Source organism: Chiloscyllium plagiosum, unplaced genomic scaffold, assembly GCF_037043375.1.
Source record: "Chiloscyllium plagiosum isolate Xiang-an unplaced genomic scaffold, Cpla_swu_hap1 HiC_scaffold_13, whole genome shotgun sequence".
In the NCBI taxonomy this organism is placed as follows: domain Eukaryota; kingdom Metazoa; phylum Chordata; class Chondrichthyes; order Orectolobiformes; family Hemiscylliidae; genus Chiloscyllium; species Chiloscyllium plagiosum.
Window position 1 is genome coordinate 41,234,059 of NW_028270151.1, and position 24,456 is coordinate 41,258,514.

General features: G+C 40.4%; 1 protein-coding gene and 1 long non-coding RNA gene across 10 annotated transcripts in view; one reads left to right on the plus strand and one right to left on the minus strand.

Annotated features, from left to right (window-relative positions):
* The window catches only part of armc9 (armadillo repeat containing 9), a 146,777-nt gene extending 136,379 nt beyond the window's left edge, over nucleotides 1-10,398 (minus strand). For all 9 annotated transcript variants that reach the window (XR_015759179.1, XM_087993555.1, XM_087993553.1 and 6 more), the window contains exons 1-3: nucleotides 10,303-10,398; nucleotides 4,317-4,405; nucleotides 2,659-2,784 (exon numbers count right to left, since the gene is read on the minus strand). Coding sequence is in view for 8 of the 9 variants with exons in the window: in XM_087993555.1 (XP_087849681.1) it covers nucleotides 2,659-2,784; nucleotides 4,317-4,367 (177 nt within the window). In the remaining variant the exon portion in view is untranslated. The remainder of the gene's footprint in view (nucleotides 1-2,658; nucleotides 2,785-4,316; nucleotides 4,406-10,302) is intronic.
* Nucleotides 7,335-23,742, plus strand: LOC122555974 (uncharacterized). The gene is made up of 5 exons (XR_006313407.2): nucleotides 7,335-7,389; nucleotides 10,285-10,570; nucleotides 12,454-12,528; nucleotides 21,372-22,315; nucleotides 22,423-23,742. It is a non-coding gene; the product is annotated as an uncharacterized LOC122555974 (long non-coding RNA).
* The last annotated feature ends 714 nt before the right edge of the window (nucleotides 23,743-24,456 follow it).

Sequence of the window (24,456 nt, forward strand, 5' to 3'; positions counted from 1 at the left end):
ATATTAAGCTTGAAATCAGCTAGCTGAGTGCAGACTCAGGACTGAACCTATGTCATTCCTGATTATATCTATTTGGAGAAGATTCTAAGCCATCAGGAGTAACCTCCCCGGTGTTGGAGTTAGAAATGTAGTCAAAGCTTGAAACAAGAACATCTCTGAATGGATTTATTACGAAATATATTCTTAAAAGTTCTGATGGTGGACGGTTCTCTCAGTTGGCTACATGGCTGGTATGTAATGCAGACAAACTGTGGGTTCTATCCTTACACTTACTGGTGGAGTGATTGGAGCTATGTTCCATTGAGATATTGTGGTGTCAACTATGGTTAATAATCATTGAACAGCAGATATTATTCTTGAAGGGAAGTTGAACTGGTTTGATACTATGCACTTCAGCTGGTTTTGCATTTGGGAATCACACTGTCGCACGTTAACAGAGTTACAAAACTGACTCTTGTGAATGTGGTGAATTTGTAAATGAAATAAAGTGTTGGAAACCTCCCTACTTCTGAGTTAGGAGGCATGGGTTAAAGTCCCAGCTGCTCCAGAGGTGCATAACAGCATCTCAGACAGGTTGATTAGAAAATGCCTAAACAGCCAGGTTCTGCTAGGTCAAAAGGCCAGTGTGTCATAACATGTCTGAACAGATTGATGAAAAGTTTAAAAGTAAAACTGAGTTCTTAGGAGTCTTCTGGCAATGTGGTAGTGTACTTAGCTCTGGACCAGAATGCACAGACTCAACTCCTACCTGTTCTAGACTTTGTCACATCATGTCTGAATAGGCTGATTAAAACTAACTATAAACATTTGCAGTGTGAAAAAAAAACAGCTGAGTTTTTCACCAGTAGGGTGGTTTCTGGATAGGGTCCAGCAGAAAATGTTTGTGTTAAACTATAAGTTTACAGTAAAATCTCTGAAAGTCATTTGTTATGCAAATTCAACAGATAGTTATTGGTGCATTAACAACAAATACATTTCACAATAATATATTTGCCATTGGCAGAAGATTAACCTTTGTTTGCAGGGTTGGAAATTCATCAAAAACACCACTATTTTTGCTTGGTTTAATTAAATCCCAGAAAAAGGAAAGAATATCTTAGCATGGTACACACTCATGAGGCAGAATTCTAACTCCATCACCCCAATCTCCAAATAAAAAGAACACTTGAATCTTAACCTTGTGTTGCTTAGGCTGAAGGAAACACTTTGGAGTCTTCCTTCTGATCCAATTTGTGGCCCATTCTCTACCTTTACCTTCAGTAATTTTTTTCCATTCTTCCATCTGGTTTTCTCAACAAATTCACTCTCTTTCTCGTCTTCCCTCATCATCCTCATCAATTTGCCCTCCCATCTGTGACAAGATTCATCTGACCTTCCTTCTCCTTTTCATCTACCTCCAATTATTTCCACAACACACCAGAATCCATTTCATCTCATAATCTCATTCCTGAAGAAGGGCTCATGCCCGAAACGTCGATTCTCCTGCTCCTTGGATGCTGCCTGACCTGCTGCGCTTTTCCAGCAACACATTTTCAGCTTATTTCATAATGAATTTGGTATCCAAGGCCATGGGAGGTCAACTAGAATATTTAATTCCCCCATCAGCCCAATAGTGCAGGAAATGTGAGCTTTGTTTTAATTTTTTTTAGGTTTCTCATATTTTGAAAGTTATAGATTTGTTTATATCTATTCTATATTTTATACTAGCTCCTAGTTGAAAAAAAGTTAAATTTAGATGAGTGTTTAACGGAAGAGGTACTGCGTGCATGGCTTGAATTTATCGGTACCACATGTACAGATAGATTGTTTATGTGTTAAGGACATGTTGTTTGGTTGTGTCTAAGTTTATGAACAGGAATAACGATAGCAATTTATGAGTTAAAGTAAGTATCAAGAGACAGATAACAAGAACAAAACATGACAACACAGGAATGACCTTGGCTACAAAGGATAAAAATAATGGGTATGGAAAGCCGCTACAGTCAGTGGAAAGGAAGAAGTATCTGAAATTGGATACTGATTGCCTTCGTTTATTAAGTAGAATTTGTGTTCCTTAATTATTGTCCTTACATAGCAGCATCCAGACTCTTTTTGTCTAAAGTTTATCATTTGGTCTGTGAACTTCTTACAATGTCACTGGGCAAAAGCAGTTCATAATGCAACATGGTTCTAAAAAGATTAAGAATGTCTCATGTTTACATTCTATGCTTTTGCGACAATCCCAAATTGTCAAAAGTTGCTAAAATTGACTTTCATAAGTCCAAATTCAGGAGAGGAAAAGCACAGAGCTGGTGAAGGTTTCTTCTCTAAAAAAAGAGAAGAAATTTGTGATGTTGAATCAGGAAAAAATCTGGATAAAGGATATCTAAGGGGAAATGATACTTTCTATCATAGAGAAAGTATGGTGTTTCATTTGTGAAGCTGGAAATTAATTCAAGAAGTTATTCAGCAAAATATTACATTTGAAAAAATTGAGTTTTGGTGTAATCTTACTGAAATTGTAACTGATGGAACAAGCAACGTGTCACAAGTAATTCTTTGCACCAGAAAGACCAAGTCATAATAATACTACAGCATTACTATCAGATGTAATAATTATTGTAGCACAGATTATTTAAAGAGTCTCAGGTTGCGATCAAAAGAACTCACAAAATTTACCTGAATTTGCGAAGTCTTAACGCCTTGGCCAGCACTTATTGGTGGTTTCAGGATTGCCTTTCCCTTGTTTTTGCATTCCTTAACAAACACGTTCACAGTTTCCTCAAAAGCAGCAAACTTCAAATACTGTTATTGAAAAGCATAAAAGTTTAATGTGTGATAACCATTTAAGATATTTGCAGATAATATTAATGTTCCAGTTTAATTCAAATTTAGTTTTTTTTTATTGTGGCATTGGATAGAAAATTTTAATTTATAAATCTCCTCACTAATAATTGCTCTGATCAATAAATTGCTCGAATCTTGAATAGGCAGCTATTAAGTAATATTACGCTTTCATATTTGATGGAATCTAAATGCAGTAATATCAGTCATCTCAAGGGTAGCACATGCAGGGACACAATAATTTGTGAGCCATCTATCACGACTAAGAAATGGATAGGAATCAGAAGAGTAAACAGGAAATTTAAATGCGGGTGGTAGGAGGAGGAGGAGAATGGACTAAGAGACATTCTAACACTTTATAGAGATCATCAGAATGAAAATCTTACAATGTTAATATATGCAAAAACCTTTGGTATAAGGCTAAGACATGGGCTTGGGCCCTTAAGTTATCAGATGGCTTGAGGAATTTGCAGCATGTCCATCTGTGGCCCAGGGCAGACTTGCTACTCCATGTATCTTTGGGGCACCATTCACCAACTGTCCAAAAGTGGGACACTTTCAAACATAGGTTTCAAGGTTGTTCTTCTTTTCTTATTCTCCAGAGAAGACAAGGTTAGAGAGGGCTAAAAACTACTTAGAGGATGAAAGGCTTGGGAGGGGGTATACAAGCTTACAAAACTAAAAGATATGGCATCATTCCAAGGCAACTATTTTGAAATAGTGTGGCAGGAAGGGAAAAAGTGCACTAGCACTTTTAAAAAACAGCAAAATGGGCAAAAGGGGAAAAGTTGTAAAAAGGCAAAATTAATGGCTCTTTAATTAAATATACATAGTATTCAAAATTAATGAATTAATGGCACAAGATCAATGTATCTCCCAGACGTGATGGATGCACCTTAGGATATTAAAGCAAGTGGATGGTGGATGCACTGGTAATAATCAGCCAAGATACTGGAAAAATCCCAGATGACTGGAAAAAGGGAGGAAGGCAAAAACAGGTAACTACAAGCCAGTTACCTTGATACCTGTCAGTGAGAAAATGTTAAGAGTCTATGATAAAGTATATAATTGAGCATTTAGAAATACATAATATAATTCACCAAAGTCAGCAGGGTTTCATCAAGTACAAAATCATGTTTTTTCAAATGGGTAGCTAGACTGAAACAGATGAGCTGTAATTTAATTTAATATATTTAGTCTGTACCTACTACAAAATACAGAAATTGCACATGATTCAATTGTGAGCAAGATACAGAGAGCTTACTTTCACAAAATTATTTGTGGAAAAGGCAACTTGTACAATAACTCTTCAATATACATTGTCAACTATGCATCTGCAACTCTATTTTCCTGAACATTTTTTTACTACTCCTGCTTAAGTAATTCCAAGTACCATTGGCCATTATGTTGTCAGTAAATTTAGGCTCAACAGCAACATTTAATTTAACTCTCTGACAAAGTATATGAATATCAATATAGTTTTGTTCACCTACCTCTTTTATCAAACCATTTAGCTCAGCTTCATGTGCTAAATTGTCCCCCATGTTTCATGGAATGTACTGTTGTCTTGTAGTTAAACAATCTATAAAAGAAAATCAAAAAGGGACATTGAAAAAAGGTAAAGAACCCAAGATTGGTGAAGTCCAAATGACTTTGGGTAAAGGTTGATTATAAAATCCATGTCTTAAACACTCTATGTTTAACATTATATAAGAAATTACACCATAGCTTGAAAATTAGCATAATTCTGTTCTGTCAAATTGCTAACAGGCCAGGCACTATTTCTGTCCATGTTACTTGGGACAGCTTGTTTGATTTTATTTTTAAAATGGTGAATACCAAATTATTGAGAACATCACAAGAAATACTGCAGTTTTAAAACAAGTTAATTGTTTTTTAAATGACGGCACTTACGTGTCAAGACTGCCAACAAATATGCAATAGAAATATAGAAAAAGAGAAAAAAAGAGCAAGAGTCGGCCATTTTGACCCGTCGAGCCTGTTCCACCTTGCAATATAAACATAACTGATCTTTAGGTTCTATACCATAAATACCCCCTCCCCCAATATCCATTTAGGCATTGCAAGACTAAAGACTCCTCCCACTCCACCTCATCCCTCTTAAGTTCCTGACCTGCAGACAGCCATCAGCAAGGATAGGTGACAACACATCCTACATGATAATCCTCAACACCGGTGCCCTGCAAGGCTGCATACATGGCCCCTAACTATACACTACTCCCCCCCGTATCCATGGGCGATACGTTCTATGACCTACCGTGGAAGCTATTTAAATGGTAAACGTACCTTTAAAGCAGCCTCCTGGTCCCTGGTTCTGGAACGTTCTCTTTTACATATTTGGAATGCAGTAAACCGCAGGTAAGTGAAACAGCGATAACCGGACCCACAGATATAGGGGTCGCCCTGTACTCCTTATACACTTACGACTGTGTGGCCAAATGCAGCTCTAACACTATTTGCAAATTTGATGACACCACAATAGTCGTGATCTCAAGCAACAATGAGACAGAGTATGGGAAAGAGATAAACAGCCTAGTGACTTGGGGTAAAGACAACAAGCTCTCCCTCGATGTCAGCAAAACAAAGGAGCTGGTCATCGACCTCAGGAAGCGGAGTGGAGGTCATGCCCCTGTCTGTTTCAATGCTGCTGAGGTGTAGATGGGTGAGAGCTTCAAGTTCCTAGAAGTAAATATCACCAATAATATGGCCATCCACATCAAATCAAATCAAACCAAACTCAACAAGAGCCTCCTTCCTGAAAACACATCATGTTTTGGCTCAGCCATTTCCCATTGTAGAGAAATCCACAGGCTCAGCACTCTGGGTGAAAACAACTTCTCTTCATCTCAATCCTAAAAAGCGTTATTCTTAAATTATGGCCCTTTGTTCTGGATTATCCCACCATCAGGAACATCCTTCCGGCATCTAACCTGTCTAGGCCTATTACAAATTTATAGGTTTCTAATGAGATTGCCCCTCAGTCTTCTAAACTCCAGTAAATCACAACCAACTCAATCTCTCCTTATACCTCAGTCCTGCCAACCCAGAAATGAATTTGGCTCAAGTGTGTTGTACTCCCTCTGTTGCAAAAACATTGTTCTTCAGATAAGACCAAAATTGCACACAGGTATGGCCTCGCCATTGCAGCAAGATATCTTTATCCCTGTACTTTCTTGCATTGAAAGCCAACATAAGCTTGCCTTCTTTACTATCTGCTGCACCTGTGTGCTTACTTACAAGTGGTGCACAAGGACACCTAGTTCGTGTTGGACATGCCCCTTTCTCAACTTACAGCCATGAAAATAATTATCTGCCTTCCTACTTATTGTATCAAAATGGATAACCTCACAGGTTTTCACATTATACTGCATCTGCCATGCATTTGCCCACTCACTTGCCCTGTCCAAATCATACTGCAACAACTCCGCATCCTCCTCACAGCTCACCTTTCCACCTAGCTTTGTGGCATCTGATATATTACATTTAATTCCCTCATCTAAATCATTAACATATTTTGCACTGTGGTAGCCGACAGTCATTGCCTGCCATTCAGAAAGAGATCCATTTATTCCTATTCTTTGTTTGTTGTCTGCTAACCAATTTTCTATCAATCTCAATACATTACCCTCATCCCATGCGCTTTACTTTTACACATTAATCTCTTTTGTGAGACCTTGTCAAAAGCCTTCTGAAAGTCCAAATAACTACATCCATAGGCTCCCCCCCGATCAACTCTGCTAATTGCATTCCCGAAGAATTCCAGTAGATTTGTCAAGCAACATTTCCCTTTTGCTGACTGTATCTCGTTCTACCACTATTTTCAAAGTGCTCTCCTATAAAATCCTTGATAACAAATTGACAAATGTTCAAATTATGGCAGCAGTTCATTATACATCAGTTCCTGGGTATTTGAATCCACAGAGATCAGGCTGTAGTTTTGTATAATTTGGAGTTGTGATTGTCCTTTTGAGGAGAGAAACAGTGATGACAGATTTCAAGGATAGAGGGACAGAACTCAAATAGATGAGGTCTGAAGAACAGTCACCAGACTCGAAATGTTAATTCTCCTTTCACTCCATAAATGTTGCTGGATCTGCTGAGTTTCATTCAGGGCAGAGGAGATGACTTGGCCTTCTCCATCGCCAGACCATGGCAACACAATGCCTGGAGGAAGAGCGCCTCACCTTCCGCCTAGGAACTCTCCAACCACAAGGGACGAATGCAGATTTCTCCAGCTTCCTCATTTCCCCTCCCCCACCTTATCTCAGTCCCAACCCTCGGACTAAGCACTGTCTTCTTGACCTGCAATCTTCTTCCCGACCTCTCCGCCCCCACCCCCTCTTGGCCTATCACCCTCACCTTAACCTCCTTCCACCTATCGCATTCCCAACGCACCTCCCCCAAGTCCCTCCTCCCTACCTTTTATCTTAGCCTGCTTGGCACACCTTCCTCATTCCTGAAGAAGGGCTTATGCCCGAAATGTCGATTCTCCTGCTCCTTGGATGCTGCCTGACCTGCTGCGCTTTCCAGCAACACATTTTTCAGGTCTGCTGAGTTTCATTGTCAATTTCTGTTTTTGCTTGAGACTATTAACAATACCAGCAAACAGGCAAACCAGTCAGAATAATTAAGGTTAGAGAGCATGGAAAGCTTAGATTAGGTATGAGATGAAGTCGGTAAGAAACTAATGAATGATGCAATACATTGACAGGAAGGGAAGTGACACCGGCAGCTAATCTGATTTACTCAACTTTAATGGCAAAAATGTCCATGGGCACCTTGCTCATGATGGCAAGGAGACAGGGAAAAGGAGTTTAATAAGACAATACAAAGTTGAATTCCAGAAAAGTACATAATTAAAAATCTGGAAAATAGTGATGTCAGTGACTTTGCTGTTGGACAATATTTTAAAAGTAAAACCCAAATTCTCCAATGCAACATGTGTGCTGAGATGGATACCGTTTTAAAAGAACAGGATATTCTACATGTGGAGGGATGATTGTTAAATATAAATTTAAAACTATATGCAATATGAAAAAAATATATGTGCGATCTTGGCAATTTGCTTTTCCCTTTAATTGTAACTACTACAATTTTGTAATTTAAAAACTACCAAAGAAGTGCTCATTTACTGTTGCTATTTCTGTCTGGTGATATAATTGATGGGGAAGGCGTCAATAATAATTAGCAGCAGTACTGTAGCTTCCTACAATTACTTAAACATAATTCATTCCTAAACCATTTTTTAAAAATGATCAGAAAGACACCATGGTGTCTTTAGTTTCTCTTCCCTATTTCACAGAATAAACTCAGTTGTTTCACAACAGTAGATGCAAAGCAGCAACTTTCCAGATACCTATTAGCAAGTAAAGACATATTTTTGTTATAATGTCAGGTATAACATTCAGCACTTGATAATTCAGAATTACTTAATTAAAATTATTTGAAAACAGAATTTTGTTTAGTCCTAAATGTCCACTTTGTCATATTATTTGCCACTTCGTTCAAATTATTGCAAATGACTTGCTTTTCATTTTTAATTATTTTCTGAAATGTGCATTTAGATAAATTTGACCAAATTATGTACAGAAAGAACCTAGTGTTAAAGACCCATGCTAGACAACTTGGAGACAATGGGGAATGCAGGCTTTAATTCTATCAATTTTGGTACATACTGTACAGAATGGTGCTCTTCATTTTGTTGCAGAAGCTTTTAAAAACCTGTCCACTGAAAATTCCATTTGTTGCAGTGACTCACTCAAAATGTTAATGGATTCCAATCACAAAACATAAGAAGCAAAAATCTGATTCTGCCTGTTTTCAGCTACAAGGATTATGTTCACTCCATACCTGACTGATTACTTGGAATTCATGCTACCTGCTCAACACCATGATTGTATTGTCTGATATTAAACGTGCTGCTGACCAGCTAGACACTCAGCAGGTTATTCAAGTGTGTAAGTCTCGCACAAATTACAGCCAGGCTATACTTCATGGGGGCAACCTGGATCTCTTAAAAGATTGGCACATTCTGGCTGCAACTGATTGTCTCCAAAACTGTTTTAAGAGGGAATGTACACTAATGGAGTAGTAAAGGAGTTCAGGAATTTCAGTTTCTCTGAAGCTGCGAAAACAGGAGTCACTTGGGACAGAATTTGAATGTTTCTGAACAGAGCGACATATTCACAAAGCTTTTTGTCTTACATGGATCAAGTACAAGAATATCAAATTTCAAATTACAACAACAATTAGTGCTACAGCACGTTAATTTGGTTAGCAAGTTAATTCTGATTTGACGACACAGTCATGGAGAAGGCAACAAGGTTACCCAGCTCACGCAACTCAAATAAGTTGCAAAGCTTGAACTTTTGTGTGCAACAAACCCATTTCAGAATATATGTTATATCTAGCAAGTGTAAATAAACCTCATTGCAAGCATGAGTTTTTATCTTAAATGAGATATTCGTGAAGCTATTCACACATTCACGATTATTTAGCAAGTGTTAGCTAATTATGGACTTACTTGGTATGAAGGAAGGGTATACAGATCCATCTGGATCTGTCCCTTGGTCAAAGTGGGTGCAACTTGTCGGGGGGTGGCCACCCATCTGTCTCCCACAATCCTGTCCTCACCCAGATATCCCTGAAGATATCATTTTAGATTTTGTGAGCTGTGGAGATTTGAGGACTGGGGTACACAGCAGATGAAGCAACTATTATTTTTATTTAGTACATAAAGTTCACTTTGTTCTAAACTGGTTCCCTGCAACATTAACACCATTTTAAAATTCTTATTTTTCAAATTGCTACATGACTTTGTCCTTCCATGTCACTTTAATCTTCTCCAACCCCACAAACCTCCAGATACTTGTGCTCCTCAAATTTGCTCTCTCATGCATTCCAAATACTACATATCCGTTCCATCATTGGTCACATCTTCAGCTACTTAGACCCCAAGCTCTGCAATTTCTTTCCTACACCTCTCCACGTCTCTATCTTGCTTTCCTCTTTACCTAAAATGCATCTATTTGACCAGACGTTTAGTTATCTGTCCTAATATCTCCCTATGTAGCTCGGTCTCATTCTTCGTCTCGTCCTGGATGTTTGGATCCTTGGGATGTTTGCATTAAAGGCGCCATATCAGTCGTTGTTGCTGTAATTATGTCCCTTTAAAGACAGAACACTGAGCTTTAAACATCTAGGCGTGTGTTTGTGGGATGGAGTAATCTTTATTACGTTTCTCATGAAGGGCAAATCCACTAAAATCAGGAGGAGCCGCGATGCCTGATTATAAAACTGGTGACTGGCGCCTGAACCATTGCCCTTTAATTACATGGAGCTGGCAATCTCCAGTAGTAACCTAGGCACTTAGGCACTAGTAGCATTTAGGCACAACTTTAACAGATAATTATATATTTTGCTGATTTACTTCCTTTATAGGTAAAATACACTGGATACCTCGAGCACACCGCTCCGATCCGCCACTTTACAGATATATCCGCCGACAACGGTGGACTGCCAGCCTGCGACCAGAACTAACTCCTTGGCAACCTCACCGACGACAAACAACTACAAATGTACGGCCGACGCTTGTCGTAAAGTGTCGCAAACCGCAGGCCCCGCCCTCCCTCCGGGTGGCGAGATGTCACTAACAGCTGCAAAGTCAGCGATCGCCTCTCCCCGTGGCCCAACTATAATCTACTGGCGCTACAGAATTAGACATGAGGTAAACCAATTTAAAGTGAGCACCTGGAATATGTCACCGAGATTTTAATTTTGAACGAAGTAGTTACTGGGTAACTGAACCCCAGCCCAACTTCAAACTCCAACATTACATTAACGGCGCCATATCAGTCGTTGTTGCTGTAATTATGACCCTTTAAAGCAGAACACTGAGCTTTAAATGTCTGGGCTTGCGAATCAACACGGACATCTACTACAAACCGACCGACTCCCACAACTACCTGGACTACACCTCCTCCCACCCTGCCCCCTGTAAAAACGCCATCCCATTCTCCCAATTCCTTCGTCTCCGCCGCATCTGCTCCCAGGAGGACCAGTTCCAAAAACGTACAACCCCACTGGTCCTCACCTACCACCCCATTAATCTCCATGTACAGCGCATCATCCGCCGTCATTTCCGCCACCTCCAAACGGACCCCACCACCAAGGATATATTTCCTTCCCCTCCCCTATCAGCATTCCGTAAAGACCACTCCCTCCGTGACTCCCTCGTCAGATCCACACCCCCCACCAACCCAAGCTCCACTCCCGGCACCTTCCCCTGCAACCGCAGGAGGTGCAAGACTTGCGCCCACACCTCCCCCCTCACCTCCCTCCAAGGCCCCAAAGGAAACTTCCATATCCGCCACAGATTCACCTGCATTTCCACACACATCATCTATTGCATCCTCTGCACCCGATGTGGCCTCCTCTATATTGGGGAGACAGGCCGCCTACTTGCGGAGCGTTTCAGAGAACACCTCTGGGACACCTGGACCAACCAACCCAACCACCCTGTGGCTCAACACTTCAACTCCCCCCCCCACTCCACCAAGGATATGCAGGTCTTTGGACTCCTCCATCGCCAGACCACAACAACACGACGGTTGGAGGAAGAGCGCCTCATCTTCCGCCTAGGAACCCTCCAACCACAAGGGATGAACTCGGATTTCACCAGTTTCCTCATTTCCCCTCCCCCCACCTTGTCTCAGTCAAATCCATCGAACTCAGCACCGCCTTCCTAACCTGCAATCTTCTTCCTGACCTCTCCGCCCCCACCCCAGTCTGACCTATCACCCTCACCTTGACCTCTTTCCACCTAACGCATTTCTGATGCCCCTCCCCCAAGTCCCTCCTCCCTACCTTTTATCTTAGCCTGCTGGACAAACTTTCCTCATTCCTGAAGAAGGGCTTATGCCCGAAACGTCGATTCTCCTGTTCCCTGGATGCTGCCTGACCTGCTGCGCTTTTCCAGCAACACATTTTCAGCTTGCGAAGAGTGGCCGAGTAGAGGCTGATAGCTAAGTTCTGTACCAATAGGGAGGGCCTCAACCGGGACCTTGGGTTCATGTCACATTACAGGTGACCACCATTGCACTATACACACGCAGACACTCCCACACTCTCACAGGCATCCCCTCAGAGATTTAGACCACTCCAGACTCATGCACACACATATACACTTTCTCACAGACACTCCCAACCCCCTACGCCAGACACGCATCCACACTCCCACATGCACCCCCTCACAGACTTAAGACACTCTATACTCACTACACACACATATACACTCTCTCACACTCACAACCCCCAACCCAGACAGACACACACAGACAAAAACCCACATGCACACATATATTTTGTGGGGTGAATTTGTACTTGCAGAGTTGCATTGTACTTTGCTTAAAAACTGCATGAATTCATGTGAAACTCAGCTCAAAAACTGCATGCATTCATGTAAAACTCTGTTATCTCACTTTTTAGATTAGAATCAATCTAAACATCATGGCATAGACAGAGAGCACAGGGGGCTAACACCGTCAACATATTGTCTAGCTAACACCCATTGTTACAGCTAACCTGAGAATGCAACTTTTTTTTTTAAAGTTTTGTGATTTACACAAGAAAGAAGTTCAACTATCATGGTATCTGAACAGATGAAAGACTCAACAGACAATCAAGGTATTTTTCAATGTATAATTTCAGTTACATCACATTGTAAATTTTTGCTATAAATTCTGTGCCTTAGAATTGTGTCCTCCACTATCACCTGATGAAGGAGCGGCGCTCCGAAAGCTAGTGTGCTTCCAATTAAACCTGTTGGACTATAACCTGGTGTTGTGTGATTTTTAACTTCAAACTCCAACAGTACAGTATTAACATACACCCTGACCAAGTCAACCCTCACTATCAATGATCACTCCAGCGTTTTACATCTTTGAAGGAATTGTGACTTTAGCTTATTTTTGACTGGTAGAAGGAATGATATTCGCTGTCTCCTTCAAATTTCAAAAGAGTAGAGGCTCGTTGTAAATAGTAACTTGCCAGGCACAGAGTTACGGTACAAATTGTGAAGTTGATAATCACTAAAACAAATGAAAATAAATTTAAGGCGGATTTACAATGAAAGGCTCCATCACTGTACGATTCACTCCCAAATCATTTGAATTGTTACCTCCCTTTCAAACATATTTGTGCATGTGAGAAGGTAACAACCAGCCGAGATTTTTAATTGATTTTATGTTTATGGGTTGGTCATATTAGTGGCAGGTACGCCTATGATATCAAAAAGTAGAGAGCATTGTGTGACCTTAAAAATGGAAAGGCTGTTTGAAATTAAATGAGATGATAAGTTTTGTTTCACTTGTGGAGAGAGTCGTAGAGCTAACAATCTGATTATAACCTAGTTATCAAGGGCTTCAATGAAAACTGAAGGCAAAATAACAGCAGATCTGATTTGGAGATACTAGTATTGGACTGGGGTGTACAAAGTTAAAAATCACACAACACCTGGTTAAAATTCAACAGGTTTAATTGGAAGCACTAGCTTTCGAGTACTGCTCCTTCATCAGGTTCACAACCAACTGATGAAGGAGCACAACCACTCTGAAAGCTAGTGGTTCTAATTAAACCTATTGGACTATAACCTGGTGTTGTGATTTTTAGCCTAACAACAGATAGATTGCTTTATGCTGGGTTCTAGACCTTTGCTTCAGGAGCGTTTGGTCAAGAACTTATCTAATTTATATTTAGTTGTTCACCAAGCTTCTTGTTTATGTGAGCGTCAAGAGCCTGCATTAGCAGAATAAGACGAGGACTTTTCCGGTTAATTGGACAGAAACTTACTCAGGACAAAGTGAGGACTGCAGATGGTGGAGATCAAAATCAAACAGTCTGGTGTTGGAAAAGCACTGCCGGTCAAGCAGCATCCCAGGAGCAGGAGAGTCGTTGTTTCGAGCATAAGCCCTTCATCAGGAATGTGGGGGAGGCCTAGGGGCCTGAGAGATAAATGGGAGGGTTTGGGGCTAGGGGTGAAGGTAGCTGAGAATAGGATAGTAGATGATGAGGGACTGATGGTGATAGGTCCGAGGGGAGGGTGGAGCGGAGGGGGGGAAAGAAGATGGACAGGTAGGACAGTTCAAGGGGAAGGTGGAGGGTTGGATCTGGGATAAGGTGGGGGGAGGGGAGATGACAAATTGGTGAAATTAACTTTGATCCCGTGTGGTTGGAGGGTTCCAAGGTGGAAGATGAGGCATTCTTCCTCCAGGCATTGGGTGGTTAGAATCTGGTAGTAGAAAAGGCCCAACACTTGCATGCCCTTGAAGCATTGAAATGTTTGGCCACAGGGCAGTGGAGTTTTTTAGTGTGTGTATCTTGGGGCATAATTTTAATTGACTGAATTTGAATTTGTTTTTGTCTCATAGCAACCCAGGTACTGCTAGCTGCTGGACCAAATGTTACATTGTAAATTCTCCAGAACTCTGTGTGCTTGCTAAGTCCTTCAACTCTCTTAAAGGTTCAATACCCCTTACATCTTCATAATTCCTTCTCCCCTTAAGAAAAAAAATGAACCAACAGAAAGAAAAGGGGGCTTCATTTTTTTCTATTCTTTAACACATTAGCATAACAAAAATAGAACTTTAATCTAAGTTCACCATAACTTCTTTCTATATACCTATATGTACATAACATTAAATAAGTACAAATCTCATCTAAACTTTATTAGTTAAATCTGCGATTACATTCTTATGACCTGCAACATATATGATTTTTAAATTAAAAGTTTGTAACATAAGACCCCAATGAAATAGTCTCATATACTTGTCTTTAAAGCATTCTAAGAAGTAAGAGGATTGTGATCCATGTGCACAACCATCTCTGACACGTTGTTCGTGACATACACGTTAAAATGTTGTTAGGCCAGTACCAAACTCAATAGCTCTTTTTTAATCATGGAGTATTTCCTGTGCTGGATGTTGAGTTTCTTTGAAAAGTAACCAACTCGCAGTTCAATCCCGTCCTCATCTTCCTGGAGCAGTACAGCTCCAACTCCACGTCACTAGCACCAATGGTGACTTTAAAAGGTTTTGAAAAGTTTGGGGTAACTAAAACTGGTTTGGTCGTTAATATTGCTTTCAAATGGTTGAATGCCTCTGGCATTGTTCTATCCACCAAAACTTTGTGTTCTTCTTTAGCAAATCGGTTAATGGTGCCATTACACTGCTGAGGTTTAGAACAAACTTCTAATAAAATCTGCTGAGTCCTAAGAATCAAAGCACCTCTTTCATCGAGGTTGTTCATGGAAATTCAACGATGGCTTTTGTCTTTGCATTCTATGGGGTCAACCTTCCATGACCGATGTTCTGTCACAAGAACATCACCTCTGCTTTCACAAATTCAGTTTTATTTCAGTTTATTACCAGTTGAGGCCCTCATTCCTGATGAAGGGCTTATGCCTGAAATGTCGATTCTCCTGCTTCTCAGATGCTGATTGACCTGCTGTGCTTTTCCAGCACCACACTCTCGACCATAATCTCTTAACCCCTTATCTGACAGTGTGGCAAATACCTCACTAGCTCTGCCTACCAGTTTGGTCTGAACTAGCATTACCCATAAATCCTTGGACCACTCCATGTGCCAAGCCAATTTTTCAAATGAAATAAAGAAGGCTTCAATATCTTTCTCATCAAAATCTCCATCATGTTAACTTGACTTTGCTGAGTAATTTGCAACTTCTCAAGTTCAAATTCTCTCTCTTTTGGTCTCTCCCTGTCTTCTCTCTCTCTTTGCTCAGCTAGGAACTTTCTCTCTCTCTCTTTTTCCTCTCTCTCTCACTTTCTCTTTCTCTCCCCCTTTGTTCATCTTCTAACTCCATTTTCCTCAATTGTAATTTTAAGTTTTTCTACCTGTACTCCACTTGTCTGTTTCTCTGACACACCTAAGTGTTTGAGTATTTCTCTTACAATTTCAGCTTTACTTTTGTCCTTGGTTAAACCCAAATTGAACTTAATTCTAAAAGTATGTCCTTTTTCTTTCCTTCCAAACTTTCTTGGCAAATTTGAGAATTATCTTCAAATCCCAGAACCTCTCACAATTTTAAGAGCCATTTCTCTCACTTTTAATTTAATCAACCACAAGTCACCGAAATTAAACAAATGGTCTCACCTACATTTTATTTAAAGATCTAGGACACTTACCTGCAATGCTGGGAATTTTCGTACCCCCAAATCTATTCAAATCTGTCTAAAGCAGTTCAAATCCCGGTCGAGCCCCCAAATTGTTACGACACGGGGTAAACCACCCTCCCCCCAGTTAATTTAGACCAGCAACACAGAAATGATTTAACCTGTGCTCTAATCTGTTAAAATTCAAAAGGCAAAGAACTATCCCAAAAGTCACTATTTAAAGTAAAAATGAACAACTTTAATTTTTTTAAAGTCTAACAGAGAATAATTAACTAACAACTATTGGCAACTCATTTATCGAAATCTATCTTTTAGCTTCCCCTCTGCAATACTGGTCTGATAAAACCCCCAATTAAGATTTACAGCCAGCTGTCAAATCTTCTCTTGATATCTTCCTGTAGATTTGTTCTCCAGATTAGTGTCAATGTTTTTTCCTGTGCAAACTCCTTCTCCAGACAGGTACCTCCAGACAGAACTCAGAAAGTTTTTACGAGCAGCCTACATCTGTTGGTCTTTTGGCAGTTCTCCCTCAACTGTTCAAATTTTCCTGATCTTATACCCTAAAGCGTCAGATAGTTTCATTGGTTTTAATATTGTCAAAATACCAAATTCAAACTTGATTGGAGTTTAGTATCTTGGGGCATAATTTAAACTGATTGGCTGGCTGGATTTGAATTTGTCTTTTGTTTCATAGCAACCCAGGTACTGCTAGCTGCTGGACCAAATGTTACATTGTAAATTCTTCAATTGGTCTGCTTGCTAAGTCCTTCAACTCTCTTAAAGGTTCAGTACCCCTTACACCTTCATAATGCAAGGAATATCAGATTGCTGGCTTAAATCTGTAGTTTGACGATTGGTTAACTGATTTTGAAACTCACTCAATACTGCCTTATCCTGTAAAGTTGAAAATAAAGATGCATGTATTCTTCTTCCTTTGTTAAGAAGACATTCAGTGCTTCACTGGGCACCATACTCATTGGAAAGACCCGTTATGGTAAACACCTGTATCAACATTACCTCTTATACCTTCCCTCAAAAGTGGCATAAAAGAGTTCGAGTTACAGAATTAGGCCGTACAATTTGTACAAGTCTGGAACGAGGGCTGACCCTGGAAAAAAAGTAGGCAACAGTTGTCTCGTAAACAAGAGCTGAATTGAAAAAGAAAAGCTGGTGAGAGTAGGACAAAGTAGAGGATATCCAGGATTGTGATGGTGGAGGGGGTTTGTTGCAGTACTGGTATTGAATGGGAGTGGGACTTGGGCTGACAGTGCAACAGTCCATGCAATGTTAAAGATACCTTCAAGACTGCAAGCAGGTGCTGGTCCTTGTGAAAACAACAATAACAGGACCATATCAGAAACATGTCAGGGATGGAAAGGTCTTACACATATCTTTATGCAAGATAAGAGAAATTATAATAGGAAACAAAGAAATGGCAGAGGCACGAAACAAGTATTTTTTTGTCTTTCTTCATAGTAGAAAACACAAAGCATGCTCAAAATATTGGAGAATCAATGGTCGAATGAGAAATTTAAACAACTAATATTAATTAATAAAGACAAAAGTATTCAACTAAAGCTAACAAAAATCTGGACATAATAGCCAACCTCCTAGGGTTGTGAAAAAGATGATTGCATTCATAGTGCAAGTAATGGCTGTATTCTTCCATAAATTCTGGAGACAAAATAAATCTCAAAGGCAGCATTAAAGATTTTTTTAATGCTATGTTAGTAGGGATACAGTTTTTAAAATTCAACTTTGGGAAGGAAATGAAATGGAAAATCTTCCCAAAATCCACAAACAGGGATTGCTGGTGACCCATTATTTCTGTCCCACAAACTTATCTGTTCTTACCTTGACTTTTTTTTTCTATTCTTGTTACTTCACACTTAAATCCATGATTTTTCTGACATATTACATCAGTTTCAGAATTTCCAGTTCATGGGTACCAGCCACCTCTTCACTATGGACATGCCATTCCCCCATCAGATTCGTCTCATAGCTCTCCATTTCTTTTAGGAAAGAAGGCCTGAACCACTCCCATCCATCACTATCCTCTGCCTGGGCAAGCTCGTCCTCACTTTGAATATCTTCTCTTTTAACTCCTCTCACTTTTTTCAATTCAAAGAAGTGACCATGGTACTTGCATGGGCACAGTTATGTCTGTCTCTTTGTGGGATATACCTTATTCCAATCCTACAATTCTATCCCACAACTCTTTCTCCAGTTACCTTGACTACACATCTTATACAACCTGTCTCCTGTAAAGACTCAAATTCCATTCACTCACACTCTCCGTCTCTGTCACATTTGTTTTATGATGCACCTCTGTGGGGGCAGGCATCAGAAATGTCCATCTTTTCCTCAACCAAGGATTTCTCATCACCGTGGTTGACAAGGCCTTTAGCCATGTCTGACCTATTTCCAATACTTGCTCTTCTCCCTTCCCTCCCATATCACGAGTACAGTCCCCCTGGGCCCACCCGATCAGTATCCACATCCAAAACCTCCATTTCCACCACCTCCAGTAAGAAACCACCACCAGTCACATTTTCCTCTTGCCCTCCTTGTCAGCATATCAAAGGAACCATTCCCTCAGGATACCTGGTCCATTCCTCCTCCACTCTCAACACTTCCCCACACTTCCCATGCAACATCTGTTTATGTCCTCCCTCTTCATTATCCAAGGCTTCAGGTGAAAAAGCAATTTACCTGCACTTCACTCGACCTGGACTATTCGCTGCTCGCCATGTGGTCTCCTCTACACTGGGGAGATGAAACACAGATTAGACAATCACTTTGCAGAACACTTCCATTCTGTCCACAAAAATGATTCCAGTTGTCTGCCGTTTCAATATTACGTTCCCTGGGCAACATTTCTGTCTCAGGCCTGCTGCATTATTCCAGCAAAGCTCAGCATAAACCAGAAGAACAGCATCTCATTTTCTGCTTGGGGATCCTGTAGCCTTCAGGACTCAATATCAAGGTCAATAATTTTAGAGCCTGAAAACCTCCTCCCATGTTTTTACCCACCCCCACAGCCCAGGCCGTGTGATGTCATGGGCTGCTTTCAACACAGCAAACCCATTTTCATCTATTTTTGTTTTTCTGAGCATACTATCAGCCATCCCTTTGTCTCCCTAACAGTCTCTCTCTCTCTCTCTCGGGGCTTCATATCCACCGATCATCTCACTCCTTCCTTCTGATGAGGGCAGAGCTGTAGATGTGATCTATATGGACTTCAGTAAGGCGTTAGACAAGGTTCCCCATGGGAGGCTGACTAGCAAGGTTAGATCTCATGGAATACAGGGAGAACTAGCCATTTGGATACAGAACTGGCTCAAAGGTAGAAGACAGAGGGTGGCAGTGATGGAGGGTTGTTTTTCAGACTGGAGGCCTGTGACGAGTGGAGTACCACAAGGATCGGTGCTGGGTCCTCTACTTTTTGTCATTTACATAAATGATTTGGATGCGAGCATAAGAGGTACAGTAAGTAAGTTTGCAGATGACACCAAAATTGGAGGTGTAGTGGACAGTGAAGAGGGTTACCTCAGATTACAATAGGATCTGGACCAGATGGGCCAATGTGCTGAGAAGTGGCAAATGGGGTTTAATTCAGATAAATGTGACGTGCTGCATTTTGAGAAAGCAAATCTAATACACTTATACACTTAATGGTAAGGACCTAGGGAGTGTTGCTGAACAAAGAGACCTTGGAGTGCAGGTTCATAGCTCCTTGAAAGTGGAGTCGTAGGTAGATAGGATAGTGAAGAAGGCATTTGGTATGCTTTCCTTTATTGGTCAGAGTATTGAGTACAGGAGTTCGGAGGTCATGTTGCGGCTGTACAAGACATTGGTTAGGCCAATGTTGGAATATTGCATGCAATTCTGGTCTCCTTCTAATCGGAAAGATGTTGTGAAACTTGAAAGGGTTCAGAAAAGATTTACAAGAATGTTGCTAGGGTTGGAGAATTTGAGCGAGAGGGAGAGGCTGAACAGGCCGGGGCTGTTTTCCCTGGAGCGTCGGAGGCTGAGGGGTGACCTTATAGTGGTTTACAAAATTATGGGGGGCATGGATAGGATAAATAGATAAAGTCTTTTCCTTGTGGTCGGGGAGTCCAGAACTAGAGGGCATAGGTTTAGGGTGAGAGGGGAAAGATATAAGAAACTAAAAGGGCAACCTTTTCATGCCGAGTGTGGTACGTGTATGGAATGAGCTGCCAGAGGATGTGGTGGAACATTTAGGAGGCATTTGGATGGGTATATGAATAGGAAGGGTTTGAAGGGATATGGGCCGGGTGCTGGCAGGTGGGACTAGATTGGGTTGGGATATCTGGTCGACATGGACCAGTTGGACCAAAGGGTCTGTTTCCATGCTGTACATCTCTATGACTTCTCTCCCCATACCCCACTCCCATCTTCAGCATATATACCAACTTTTTATAGTAATTCTCAGTTCTGAATAAGGGTCACTGGACTCAAATTGTTAACTCTGTTTTGTTTCCACTGATGCAGTCAGGTCTTCTGAGTGTCTCCAGCCATTTCTGCTTTGGCTTCAGAAAATCTTCAGTCAGTTTCGAGAGATGAGAAGAATAGACAGAAGAATTCTTCAGGGTGCTTTTAATTGTGCACTTAATAATTCAAATGGAGAAAGTCAATGGGAATAAAAATGGAATTCTGTAGAATGTGTACTAGAACTGATATGGAATTAGGAGAAGGTTAGGAAACTAGATTAAGTACTGAATTTAAGGAAAAAAAACTGTGGGCAAGAATTAAGGACAATTCTTCAATGTGGTTGTTAGTTGTTACTCATGTCCCACAAGGTGTGGTACTGGGAACACTTCTGTTCACCGTGATTTGAAAATAGACCTAGAAGGACTGTAGCTTGCTAAAAAGAAATAACAGTAGTAACTATATTCTGCATAGGACCAGATTCTGTTCTCTGAGAGAGATGACAAATTTGGGATACAGGGCTACAGAATGCAAAAGGCAGCAGATCTGGTTGAGAAAGCTGTAAAAAGAAGTCAATGGAGTTCTAGGTTTTATGACAAGGCAAATAGAATATAAAAGCCATAAAGTCAGAAATGTGTATAATCTTTAATGAAACTTCAGTTCGAGTGTGGTGTGCAGTATTGGGAAGGATACAATGTACAATTTGGCTGCTGCAATATTGCCTACAAAAGAGCATTGACCACACTTCAGAAGTAATTCATCTTTGCACAGTGCTTTGAACATCATGAAGTTGTGAAAGGCACGATATAAATGCTAATTGTCTTGCATGGAATGGATAAAGACATGCCAAAATGTTGCTCTGAAGTCTGTATATGTTCCGGTTTCCAGCAGATCATTTTGGAGATACGAGCCATTTCACGGTGCAGTATTATACCAACAGTGATTCGATCACCCACATTGTGGTATCAAGTGTTTCGATCTTCAGAAGGCTTTTAACCCTCGTACAAAAAGACCAGAAATTTGGATTGAGAGGTTCCCTTGTGGTAAGATTCACAGGAAAGCTTTGATATGCAATCATTGTGCAACCATTTCAATATTTTGCAATCACTAATGAGGCCAACATATAATGTGGCCTCAAAGTCTTCTTCCCTGGAACCAAGAGTTTATTATAAGCTACACTGAGAGTAAATCTCCTGATTATGCACATTGCATATTATGGGAAAATGGCAGCTCCCTGACGATAACATGGCACAATCAGCTTTCCAGTAACATGAATAACAAACCAAAAAGTATTTGGTCAAGTATACCAAGGTATCAGACTGCTCGAAAATGGGAAAAAAAATATTGAGACAGTTTACGCAATCTCAATAAGCAAGGATGGCTTCCTTTACTATAACAGTGTCATTGGAGATTTAAGAGCATTTTAATATTCCAGTGAAATCTGAACTAAGAGAATGAAATGCAGCTGTAGTAAATGAGAATAGAAAGTAAACGTCAGCAATTCTGAACATTCATAATTGAAAGATTGATAATTCATCCATTTAATTTTACAGTTAAACAATGACAGCAATCCATCAACCCTAACCAAAACAAAGCTTGCTTGTTAATTCCAAAGACAGCAATTACTTTAGTTAAAAGGAACACTTTATTATTACTGAACTTATTTAGAGAAAGTAAAATGTATTCACATTTCTGATGTTATAATATATGCTCTGTATACTTAAGGCAGCAGAAAATCAATGGAATTAAAAACAACTTTATACAGTGGCTTTAAGATAAAACTTCTCAAGGCATTTCAAAGCAAGTAATTATTATGGTCTCCACAGTCAATAGTAAGTTCACTTTCATCTTTTTTTGTGAAATCTGAGGGGTCATATAGTGTGGGTTGAGTATCTCAACTTGGCATCCATGGTCACTTTATGATGTCTTTACCCTCCAGGACTTTCCATGAGCTACCTGTCTTCCTTTGCAAGGCAGCAACAACAACCCCAACCTGGCTGCCACCTACTCCTGCAGCTGGCATCAGGCATGAAGCTCCAGACACTCAGAACATCTAACTCATGAGTACCAAGCTCACTTCACCCAATTATCCCACTGACATTTAAAAATAACACTAGAGCAACATAATCCAAATATGAGAATGAGACCGAGAGATCGTGTATGTCAGATTTGTAAATTGACATGTGCTCTCTCCCAACCATGCTTTGAAAATTAAGCCCCACATCTTTCTTCTAATGCGATATTTAGCTGCTGCATTTTCTGACGTTAACAATAATCATTGCACTTCAGAAATAATCTATTGATTGTGAGAAACTTTGAGATGTCCTGAGTGCACAAATAGTGGGATTATAGGTTCCTTACTTTTTATGGTGTGTTTACACTGATTTTGATTTAAATACAGGAGGCTGGTAAAAGTATAGGAAGTGAAAACATTAGTTATGTGATTGTTAATGAGGTTAAGAAAGGCTGTAGGAAGATATCAATGGACTGATCATATAGGCACACAAGTGACAAAGGGAATTGAATTTGAAGGATTTTGAGGTTATGCTTCTGGTGGGCAATTAAAGCATACACAATTAATGGAAGATTGGTGTAGAGAAGCAATAGCATATAGACAGGGGCACCGAAAAACGAAGAGGAATAGAGGGACCTTGGAGAACATGTCCATAGATCCCTGCAGGCAAGTGGAGTGGCAGATAATGTAGTTAAGAAAACATACAGGTAACTTGCTTTTATTAGACAAGATAATATAACGGCAGGAAGATTATGCAAGAGCTGTGTAAAGCACGAGTTGGACCACAGCTAAAAATAATGTGTTTTTTCAGGATAGAAATACACTAGAGAGGATATAGAGGTGATTTCTGAAGGTGTTGTCAGGAATGGTGAATTTTAGATGTAAGAAAAGATTAGTAGATTAGGGTTGCATTTCTTGCAAAAGAGGACACATATTATTGAGGTAATATTAGGTAAAATCCAGGTTAGGTGAACTGGCTATGCTAAATTGCCCATAGTGTTCAGGGATGTGTAGGTTCGGTGCAGTAGTCAAGGGTAAATGTAGAGTAAGAGGGAATGGGTTTGGGTGGGATACTCTTTGGAGAATCGGTGTGGACTTGTTGGGCTGAAGGGCCTGTTTCCGCACTATATTTTTAAAAAAACTTATCGGGGGATTTACAGATTGACAACAAATGGAGGATTTGTGATGCAAGGTGAAGCTCCAGATTCAAGTTCTACGCTGTTGACTAAGGAAGGTGCATTCATAATATGGAGAAAGTGAGGACTGCAGATGCTGGGGATCAGAGCTTAAAAATGTGTTGCTGGAAAAGCGCAGCAGGTCAGGCAGCGTCAAAGGAGAAGGAGAATCGACTTTGATGCTGCCTGACCTGCTGCGCTTTTCCAGCAACACATTTTTAAGCATTCATAATATGGCCAAACAAGTTGAGTGCCAATATAGTTAGACCCACGTGCACAAATGGCAGACAGTGGTTATCCATGTGATGGAAGTAAATTAGAGCTTCTATAGCATCACTATCTGTAGTTTCAGGCTACAATATATATGTAAAACTGTGTTACCACTGTAACTCAGATTTCTTGGGCAGCCAGTTGCCTTAATCAGCTGGGTGGCCAGGGTGGATCAGGTTGGTGCTAAAAGCAATAGGTTCAATCCCTGTTCTAGCTTGAACAAACATGACAGAAATTACTGGAGAAACTCAGCAGGGCTGATAGCATCTTTGGAGAAAAAACAGAGTTAACGGTTTGAGTCCACTGACCCTTCTTCAGAATAGTTCTGTCTGGGTTGGATTCAGGATCTGCCTCCCTGCTCTACCCACAGAGGAGGCTGTGGCTCTATGGATCAGACCAGCTTTTAGGCAGGGAACACAAGAAGAAGAAATGCTCACCTGAGGAGCAATGCTCACATTCCAAGAATAAATTTTTAAAGACAGAAAAGAAAATAACATGGACACTCTATGAAATG